At 39.8% G+C, this 9,808-nt stretch overlaps 3 protein-coding genes across 3 annotated transcripts; 1 reads left to right on the forward strand and 2 right to left on the reverse strand.

Annotated features, from left to right (window-relative positions):
- Positions 1–205: 205 nt before the first annotated feature.
- LOC132556711 (cyclic AMP-dependent transcription factor ATF-3-like) lies at positions 206–1,560 on the reverse strand. The gene is made up of 3 exons (XM_060221147.1): positions 1,324–1,560; positions 791–898; positions 206–386 (listed from the first exon to the last, which is right to left on the reverse strand). Exons 1-3 carry the CDS (start codon positions 1,558–1,560, stop codon positions 246–248), a joined length of 486 nt encoding a protein of 161 aa, XP_060077130.1. The 3' UTR covers positions 206–245.
- A 2,832-nt stretch (positions 1,561–4,392) lies between these two features.
- On the reverse strand, positions 4,393–5,010 carry LOC132556701 (uncharacterized). Its single transcript, XM_060221136.1, has one exon. It carries the CDS (start codon positions 5,008–5,010, stop codon positions 4,393–4,395), a length of 618 nt encoding a protein of 205 aa, XP_060077119.1.
- Positions 5,011–6,548: 1,538 nt separating this feature from the next.
- Positions 6,549–7,490, forward strand: LOC132556702 (uncharacterized). The gene has a single exon (XM_060221137.1). The coding sequence runs from the start codon at positions 6,549–6,551 to the stop codon at positions 7,488–7,490; it is 942 nt and encodes a 313-aa protein (XP_060077120.1).
- Positions 7,491–9,808: the final 2,318 nt, after the last annotated feature.

Genomic DNA, 9,808 nt, shown 5'->3' on the forward strand with positions numbered 1-9,808 from the left:
TCTTTCTGCCATTGCTGATGCATTCCAGCCATGTTTGATTTCATGTTTAAGGAATAATTTCCTTGTTTCTTCGCCACAAGTTGATATCATAGACAAATATAGCAATTGATCTCCACTCACAATGTCCAAGCATACTTAGTTGCCATGTTTCCTGTTTCAGGGGAAAACCGCGCAACCTTGTCACCCTGACATGCTGTTTGCGGGTGCGGTTCATCACTTTCCTGTCCGTTATTGATTGGCTAATGTCACTTTGGAGGGAAATTTTCTAAATGTATTGCATCCTGGGAGACACAGTCTATGTATTGACGATACATGTGAACTTGTCTCTCTAAGTCCTCAACCTTGGCACGCAGTTCGTTGTTTCTAGAATTCAGAAACTCGAGCTCCTAGAAAAGATATGTTTCAATAATAGGGCATCAGTCTATCTAAAACACATTAATGATTTACAAATTCTGCTTGATGTCGAGATTATTTTGCCTCATCAATTAATATGAAATTTGCAATATTTTCCCTGTATTTCACTCAAAATGTGGTACATGTATGTGTTCAAATTTTCAAAATGTCATTTTCAGCATTTTAAAAAATCCTGATTTGAACTGGTTCATGTAAGCACAACTCTCATACTTCTTAGAAAAAAAATAAAATAAATTACCATGATGATGAATAACAAGAACATGGAGATGGTATAAGGATCTGAACAAGTCTGACTCCATCAACCGCACTACACGTAGGCTAAAATGTTACACAATTTATTCCAACTGTGTATTTTGGTATTTTAAGTAAATCTCACCTTTTCTACTTTTTCTTTCTTTGATTTCTTTTTTGTTCTAAATCGTTGTGCAGCATTTCTGTTCTGTTCTCGTCTTTTCTTCATTTTAATTCTATCTTCAGGCTCGAGCTTAAAAACAAAAAATAGGTGTTGTCTTTTTCGAAAAAAAATTATATAAATAAATGTGCTTTCCTGATATATAACAGCATGCCTACGTTACAAAAAAAAAAGATTCATTTATGTTAAATTTAACTTTATCTGACAAATTGTTAAATTGAATATTACAGAAATAGCTACACATCACTCGGCAATATTCAAAATCTAACTAAATTATTTACACATCATTATGAACTGTATTTTTATGAGAATAACTTATATCTATCTACATATGTACATTTGTGTCGTTGACAATACACATACTGAGGTAGTCATACAGTGTCAAGTTGTCGGTTCAAATACACACAAACACCAATTCTGATAGTATCATACTCATAATAAATAAAATCTGAGTTTAAATATTTAAATTTTAAAATAAATTTCGCACGCGGACATACCTGTGGGGTTAGTGGAGGGTGGAACTTTACGCTGAGCTCCTCTTTTCCGACCGCTAGCCTCCGTGATTGAATAAGATATTTTAATTCCTCCTTGATGAGGGGGAGAGGATCACCCTCCTTCATAGAGGACAAAAACACCCGGTTAAGTTTCTCTGTCTCAACCTCCTCCATAACAGCAGGCGACATCGTTTTGGAATTCTCCGAGTCCATGTTGGTTCCGTGCAAAGTTTCAGCCATGCTGTTTCCTGCAAGCCAAATAAAAATACCAACCGTTTGTGTATACATACGGTCTCGTGACCACGGCGTGAATATGTATATCATTGATTCCAAATATATTACCCAACCAGAAATCACGTTATATGAAGAAAGGCGGGGTTAATTGTCTGTTCAGCTCAATACTAATTTGTAACACGCAGTTTCAATGCCGTCAGATAAAGCTCAAATTTATGCCTAATTTGAATATTTCTTGAGGGACTGGAGGGATATAATTTACACATCAAGTCAGTATTCTGTCGTTTAAATCTATCTGTATAAATACATTTAGTATATTTATAAAATTTAATTTATTTCAACTGAAAAATGTTAAACGGATTAACCTGTTAAAATTCCAATTGTCTTCTGTTTTATTATTTATCTCTACAATCCAGGTCACCTTTACCTGTATTTACATGGGAAGGGAAGCAACTCGTGTTGATGGTTATAACGAGCCTAGTCTTGTCAGTCCAACTATAGAACTTACGAGGACTTTCGACACAAGTTCGAGTTTTGCTTATATAAACATTTTTTGTCAAGTAATCAAAATAGTGGGAAAGGAATGGGGTAGAGTAAGAGATAACGAGGAAATACAAAGATGACAGTGGAGAAATACTAATACGAAAGGGAGGAGGAGGTGGAAGAGGAGAAAATATGGAGAGGAGGAGGGGGAATTACAGAGTGGAGGAGTAGAATGGGCAATTACGGAGAGGAAGAGAGTGTCGAAATACGGAGAGGAAGAGAGAGTCGAAATACGGAGAGGAAGAGAGTGTCGAAATACGGAGAGTAGGGGGATTACTGTGGGAAAATATGGAGAGGAGGAGGAGAAGAGTGGAGAAATATGAAGAGGAGGGGGATTACTGTGGGGAAATATGGAGAGGAGGAGGAGAAGAGTGGAGAAATATGAAGAGGAGGGGGATTACTGTGGGGAAATATGGAAAGGAGGAGGAGAAGAGTGGAGAAATATGAAGAGGAGGGGGATTACTGTGGGGAAATATGGAGAGGAGGAGGAGAAGAGTGGAGAAATATGAAGAGGAGGGGGATTACTGTGGGGAAATATGGAGAGGAGGAGGAGAAGAGTGGAGAAATATGGAGAGGAGGGGGAGTATTGTGGGGAAATATGGAGAGGAGGAGGAGAAGAGTGGAGAAATATGAAGAGGAGGGGGATTACTGTGGGGAAATATGGAGAGGAGGAGGAGAAGAGTGGAGAAATATGGAGAGGAGGGGGATTACTGTGGGGAAATATGGAGAGGAGGAGGAGAAGAGTGGAGAAATATGAAGAGGAGGGGGATTACTGTGGGGAAATATGGAGAGGAGGAGGAGAAGAGTGGAGAAATATAGAGAGGAGGGGGAGTATTGTGGGGAAATATGGAAAGGAGGAGGAGAAGAATGGAGAAATACGGAGAGTAGGGGGATTACTGTGGGAAATTTTGGAGAGGAGAACGAGAAGAGTGGAGAAATATGAAGAGGAGGGGGAGTATTGTGGGGAAATATGGAGAGGAGGAGGAGTACTGTGGTGAAATATGAAGAGGAGTAGGGCAGTGGGGTACATATGGAGAGGAGGAGGGCAGTGGGGTACATATGGAGAGGAGGAGGGCAGTGGGGGTAAATATGGAGAGGAAGAGGAGGGCAGTGGAGAAATATGGAGAGGAGGAGGGCAGTGGGGTACATATGGAGAGGAGGAGGGCAGTGGGGGTAAATATGGAGAGGAAGAGGAGGGCAGTGGAGAAATATGGAAAGTAGGAGGAGTACTGTGGTGAAATATGGAAAGGAGTAGGGCAGTGGGGTACATATGGAGAGGAGGAGGAGAAGAATGGAGAAATATGAAGAGGAGGGGGAGTATTGTGGGGTACATATGGAGAGGAGGAGGGCAGTGGAGAAATATGGAGAGGAGGAGGGCAGTGGGGTAAATATGGAGAGGAAGAGGAGGGCAGTGGAGAAATATGAAGAGGAGGAGGGCAGTGGGGTAAATATGGAGAGGAAGAGGAGGGCAGTGGAGAAATATGGAGAGGAGGATGGCAGTGGGGAAATATGGAGACGAGGAGTAGAGAAATATGGAGAGGAGGAGGAAGGTTATCCTTGTTAAATTATTTATTCAATAAACGGGAAGGCTATCCAATATGACAGAATAAATACTACGACAGCAAAACTTAAAATTAATGGAGAAACATACCAAGGACAAAATGTTTACACATTGTTTTGATAGTGAATATTGTAATTTATGTCATGTTAATCCATGAAAGGGCCAACAATATGAGTCATGGGTCTTACTTGTGTAGTTACTAAGTAACATACCTATAGAGAATTACATTCTCTGACTCCAGTGGGAATTTCCTGTCCTGTTTCCGCCTGCAAACCTACTTGCCTTATGCACTGCACGTGCAATCAATTCCGTAAATCAGAACTTTTTTCTTTGCAAAAACATAGATGGTTTTTCTGAAAACATCTAAGCTATTTTTTTTAAATTAGTCTCTCTTTTTTTCAGGAAAGCGCAAAGGAGAAGGTGACTCTAAGGATATTTACTCAAGTCAACGAGGACACGTAGTGAAAGTAAGGACAGAAGATCAGAGAGTGGGGTGATTTTAGGTGACTAAGGATCTTTACTCAAGTCAACGAGGACACGTAGTGAAAGTAAGGACAGAAGATCAGAGAGTGGAGCAGATTTATATTCTGTTGAGTAAATATACTTAAATGATACAAAGTGTTTTTACTCATTTACAAAAATATCGGATAAGTGAAGAAAATACGGATAAGCGAGATTAATAAACCACTCTGTAAGTCAGGTAACACATCAGGTAACACACAACAGGTAACACATCAGGTAATTGAGATAAAAAATGTCAATGGCTGATTATTCATCAGGTTGGCGAGGTAATTATTCATCGGGTTGGCGAGGTAATTATTCATCAGGTTGGTGAGGTTGTCTATCATCAGGTTGGTGAGGTAGTCTATCATCTGGTTGGTGAGGTAATTATTCATCAGGTTGGTGAGGTAGTCTATCATCAGGTTGGTGAGGTAGTCTATCATCAGGTTGGTGAGGCAATTATTCATCAGGTTGGCGAGGTAATTATTCATCAGGTTGGTGAGGTAGTCTATCATCAGGTTGTTGAGGAAGTCTATCATCAGGTTGGTGAGGTAATTATTCATCAGGTTTGTGAGGTAGTCTATCATCAGGTTGGTGAGGTAGTCCATCATCAGGTTGGTGAGGTAGTCCATCATCAGGTTGTTGAGGAAGTCTATCATCAGGTTGGTGAGGTAATTATTCATCAGGTTTGTGAGGTAGTCTATCATCAGGTTGGTGAGGTAGTCCATCATCAGGTTGGTGAGGTAGTCCATCATCAGGTTTGTGAGGTAGTCTATCATCAGGTTGGTGAGGAAGTCTATCATCAGGTTGGTGAGGTAATCTATCATCAGGTTGGTGAGGTAATCTATCATCAGGTTGGTTGGTGAGGTAGTCCATCATCAGGTTGGTGAGGTAGTCCATCATCAGGTTGGTGAGGTAGTCTATCATCAGGTTGGTGAGGTAGTCTATCATCAGGTTGGTGAGGTAATTATTCACCAGGTTTGTGAGGTAGTCTATCATCAGGTTGGTGAGGTAGTCTATCATCAGGTTGGTGAGGTAATTATTCATCAGGTTTGTGAGGTAGTCTATCATCAGGTTGGTGAGGTAGTCTATCATCAGGTTTGTGAGGTAGTCTATCATCAGGTTGGTGAGGAAGTCTATCATCAGGTTGGTGAGGTAGTCCATCATCAGGTTGGTGAGGTAGTCTATCATCAGGTTGGTGAGGTAGTCTATCATCAGGTTGGTGAGGTAATCCATCATCAGGTTGGTGAGGTAGTCCATCATCAGATTGGTGAGGTAGTCTATCATCAGGTTGGTGAATTTGTCTATCATCAGGTTGGTGAGGTAGTTATTCATCAGTTTGGTGAGGTAGTCTATCATCAGGTTGTTGAGGTAGTCCATCATCAGGTTGGTGAGGTAGTCTATCATCAGGTTGGTGAGGTAGTCTATCATCAGGTTGGTGAGGTAATCTATCATCAGGTTGGTGAGGTAGTCTATCATCAGGTTGGTGAGGTAATCTATCATCAGGTTGGTGAATTTGTCTATCATCAGGTTGGTGAGGTAGTTATTCATCAGTTTGGTGAGGTAATTATTCATCAGGTTGGTGAGGTAGTCTATCATCAGGTTGGTGAGGTAGTCTATCATCAGGTTGGTGAGGTAATTATTCATCAGGTTGGTGAGGTAGTCTATCATCAGGTTGGTGAGGTAGTCTATCATCAGGTTGGTGAGGTAATCTATCATCAGGTTGGTGAGGTAGTCTATCATCAGGTTGGTGAGGTAGTCCATCATCAGGTTGGTGAAGTAATTATTCATCAGGTTGGTGAGGTAGTCTATCATCAGGTTGGTGAGGTAGTCCATCATCAGGTTGGTGAGGTAGTCCATCATCAGGTTGGTGAGGTAGTCCATCATCAGGTTGGTGAGGTAGTCTATCATCAGGTTGGTGAGGTAGTCTATCATCAGGTTGGTGAGGTAATCTATCATCAGGTTGGTGAGGTAATTATTCACCAGGTTGTTGAGGTAATTATTCATCAGGTTGGTGAGGTAATTATTCATCAGGTTGGTGAGGTAATTATTCACCAGGTTGGTGAGGTAATTATTCATCAGGTTGGTGAGGTGGTCTATTATCGTTCCCTTTTATAACCTATACCCTCCAATATCTGACCACTGTCTTTCCCGATTTCGACACACCCCCGTGAACATTCAACATCTATTCTTCCATTTTCAACATCTTCCTTCTTCTGTCTCTAGCATTCTATATCTTGAATCTTTCTTGTCGGCGTTTCCCCTTCCATTTTTCCTTTTATCCGCAGGTCTGAAATTTGGTCCTTTGTATCTCCCTGCGTGGCATGCACCACTCCATGTCCAATCTGTACCACTCTATGTCTGACCTGCACCATTCATCTACTATCACATGTCTGACATCTACTGTCTCATGTTTGACATCTACTATCACATGTCTGACATCTACTGTCTCATGTTTGACATCTACTATCTCATGTCTGACATCTACTGTCTCATGTTTGACATCTACTATCTCATGTCTGACATCTACTATCTCATGTCTGACATCTACTATCTCATGTCTGACATCTACTATCACATGTCTTACATCTACTATCTCATGTCTAACGTCTACTTTCTCAAGTCTGACATCTACTATCTCATGTCTGACATCTACTATCTCATGTCTGACATCTACTATCACATGTCTTACATCTACTATCTCATGTCTAACGTCTACTATCTCATGTCTGACATCTACTATCTCATGTCTGACTTCTATCTCATGTCTAACCTCTACTTTCTCATGTCTAACCTTCACTATCTCAAGTCTGACATCTACTATCTCATGTCTTACATCTACTATATCATGTCTGACATCTACTATCACATGTCTTACATCTACTATCTCATGTCTAACGTCTACTATCTCATGTCTGACATCTACTATCTCATGTCTGACTTCTATCTCATGTCTAACCTCTGCTATCTCATGTCTAACCTCTACTTTCTCATGTCTGACATCTACTATCTCATGTCTTGCATCTACTGTCTCATGTCTAACCTCTACTCTCTCATGTCTGACATCTATCTCATGTCTGACATCTACTATCTCCCGTCTTACTTCAACTTTCTCATGTCTAACCTCTACTATCTCATGTCTGACATCTACTATCTCATGTCTTACTTCTACTTTCTCATGCCTAACCTCTACTATCTCATGTCTGACATCTACTATCTCATGTCTGACATCTATCTCATGTCTAACCTCTACTATCTCATGTCTGACATCTACTATCTCATGTCTGACATCTACTATCTCATGTCTGACATCTACTATCTCATGTCTTGACATCTACTATCTCATGTCTGACATCTACTATTTCATGTCTTACATCTACTATCTCATATCTTGTCTGACGTCCCTTTCTCTGATCTGACCTTTACTGTCTCGTATCTGACTTCTACTGTCTAGTGGCTGGTCTCTACTAACTTATGTGTAACCTCTACTATTTCATGTCTGACATCTACTGTCTCATGTCTAACCTCTACTATCGCATGTCTAACCTCTACTTTCTCATGTCTGACATCTATCTCATGTCTAACCTCTACTTTCTCATGTCTGACATCTATCTCATGTCTAACCTCTACTATCTCATGTCTAACCTCTATTTTCTCATGTCTGACATCTACTATCTCACGTCTGACATCTACTATCTGATGCCTGGCCCCACGTTCTCGAGTCTAATATCTGGTCTCTTCCATTACATCACTTGCATATTTCGTCTTGTGTCTGAACTGTATTCCTAGTAGATACTACATCACTTCTACTCTCTTATGTCTCACTCATTATCACGTCTGACTTCTACCCGATGTGACTACCGTCTTAAGTCTTACCCTTCTACTCTTCCTTGTCAGACCGAAAATGCCCATTTCTGATCGTCACGTGATATTGTATGATTGTCCCTGTTTTAACATTTTGCCAGGTAGAATACCAAACACCACCTGCTGCATCAGAAAGTTTGGTTCAGCTTTTGATCAGTAGAGATAGTGCCGTTAATCCGAACGCTGAAATTTTAGTAGTATTTCATGAACTTTAATCCGTGTAGGAATATAAAATATTCCAGATTCATGCATTTGCTGTACTCTACCGAATCCATCATTACAGTGATACCATTACCCCGAGCACCGGATCCAGATTGACAAACCGAAAGTAGAATAAAGATACTTTTATAAACGTATGCCCGAAATTTCTTATTAGAATCACAGTATATTTATCAACAACAAGACATGAATACGTTTCGTAAGTTTATTTATCGTATTAACAAGTATAAAAGTGTAAAAGTCTTTATACAGACACATCTGTACAGCACTGGCATGTTTGGAAAACAAACGGTAATATCTGAACCTTACACAAACTCTGTGTACACCATCTTTTATACAGTAGCCATTTTCACAATAATATTTAGAAGACATTTTGTCTACATAAATGCATCAGAGATGTTATATCTAATGCCAGTATTAGAAAATAAGTAAAGAAAAGCAAGTTTTCATTTTACTCTGAGAATTATACAACATTCTTCTCAATTACTGCACCAGAGGCACAAGAGGTTGTGAGTCATGTGACACATTGAGCGTGTCCTACCCACGCCTTGCCCTATCTCATTCACGCTACCTGTTCCCAGGCCACAACACATAAAACACAAGGTTCACAAAAAACATCAGAAAAACTAAACCTTATAAAAAAAATAACAGAGACTAGTACAACATAACCAAAAACAAACATTGAAGTAGATGATGAAGGTGCCGGGAATGTAACAGCGTCACCAAAACGTTTCCAGTTGACTCTGACAGTGTGATAAGTAGGTAAAAAGTCACTTGGCATGCTTCCAAAATGACACCACTCCTATATTGTGATTGGACGAGAGTTCATCCATCTCATTGGCTGTGGGAGTTTACAGCGACAGTTTACCATGTCGATTACGAGAACAGGTAAGAGACAGAAAAGGAAAATACAGAAGGTTAGAGGATAAAGGAGAATGGATGTATGTAACCTCTGGAATGATTTGGTGAGGTTATTGTGTACACTACAGTATATAATGTAGCCTCATCTGATATATAACAACATAAAAATCTCAGGTGTTTGACAGTCTGTGGAGTCTACCATATTTGTATCCATAAACATCAAACATAACAAAACAAGCCAATATAAACAAGAAAACAAAAACGCCTTATATACAACAAATATACTTTTTACACGTGCGTGTTCCATTCTTGTGAGCGCTCCCGTGAATTTGGGTTTCAAAAAAACTCAGATGATGACGATGATGTACAATGAGAGTATTATTCATGTCAGTTTCGCGGGATGGTGTTTCGTCTAACGATGATAATGTTTGTTTCTTATGTTCTACATTTACCTCCGTGATCAGACCGGACGTCAATACATGCTGGTCATTAACCTCATTTAATACTTACACGAACACACAAGGATGAAACGAGCATGATAAACATACAATATAACACTAGTGGACTATATATATCTTACCCATAATAAAGGCTCATTCATATACTTCATATATATATACTATTACACAGGGGCAAGACACTATCTAAATGTCGTAAGATTATTGCAAATAAATAGGTCTTGCACATCTATCCATCCCTCGGCCC

Source organism: Ylistrum balloti, unplaced genomic scaffold, assembly GCF_031769215.1.
Source record: "Ylistrum balloti isolate Yb309-2 unplaced genomic scaffold, AGI_CSIRO_Ybal_v1 Utg370584, whole genome shotgun sequence".
Classification (NCBI taxonomy): domain Eukaryota; kingdom Metazoa; phylum Mollusca; class Bivalvia; order Pectinida; family Pectinidae; genus Ylistrum; species Ylistrum balloti.

Bases quoted from the DNA above. Each gene is read 5' to 3' on its own strand.
- LOC132556711 (XM_060221147.1), bottom strand. From the start codon at position 1,560: ATGGCTGAAACTTTGCACGGAACCAACATGGACTCGGAGAATTCCAAA. The intron at 899-1,323 runs GTATGTCCGCGT...TTTGTTTTTAAG, and splicing joins ACCCTCCACTAACCCCACAG to CTCGAGCCTGAAGATAGAAT. The intron at 387-790 runs GTGAGATTTACT...TATCTTTTCTAG, and splicing joins AGAAAGAAAAAGTAGAAAAG to GAGCTCGAGTTTCTGAATTC.
- LOC132556701 (XM_060221136.1), bottom strand. From the start codon at position 5,010: ATGATAGATTACCTCACCAACCTGATGATAGATTACCTCACCAACCTG.
- LOC132556702 (XM_060221137.1), top strand. From the start codon at position 6,549: ATGTCTGACATCTACTGTCTCATGTTTGACATCTACTATCACATGTCT.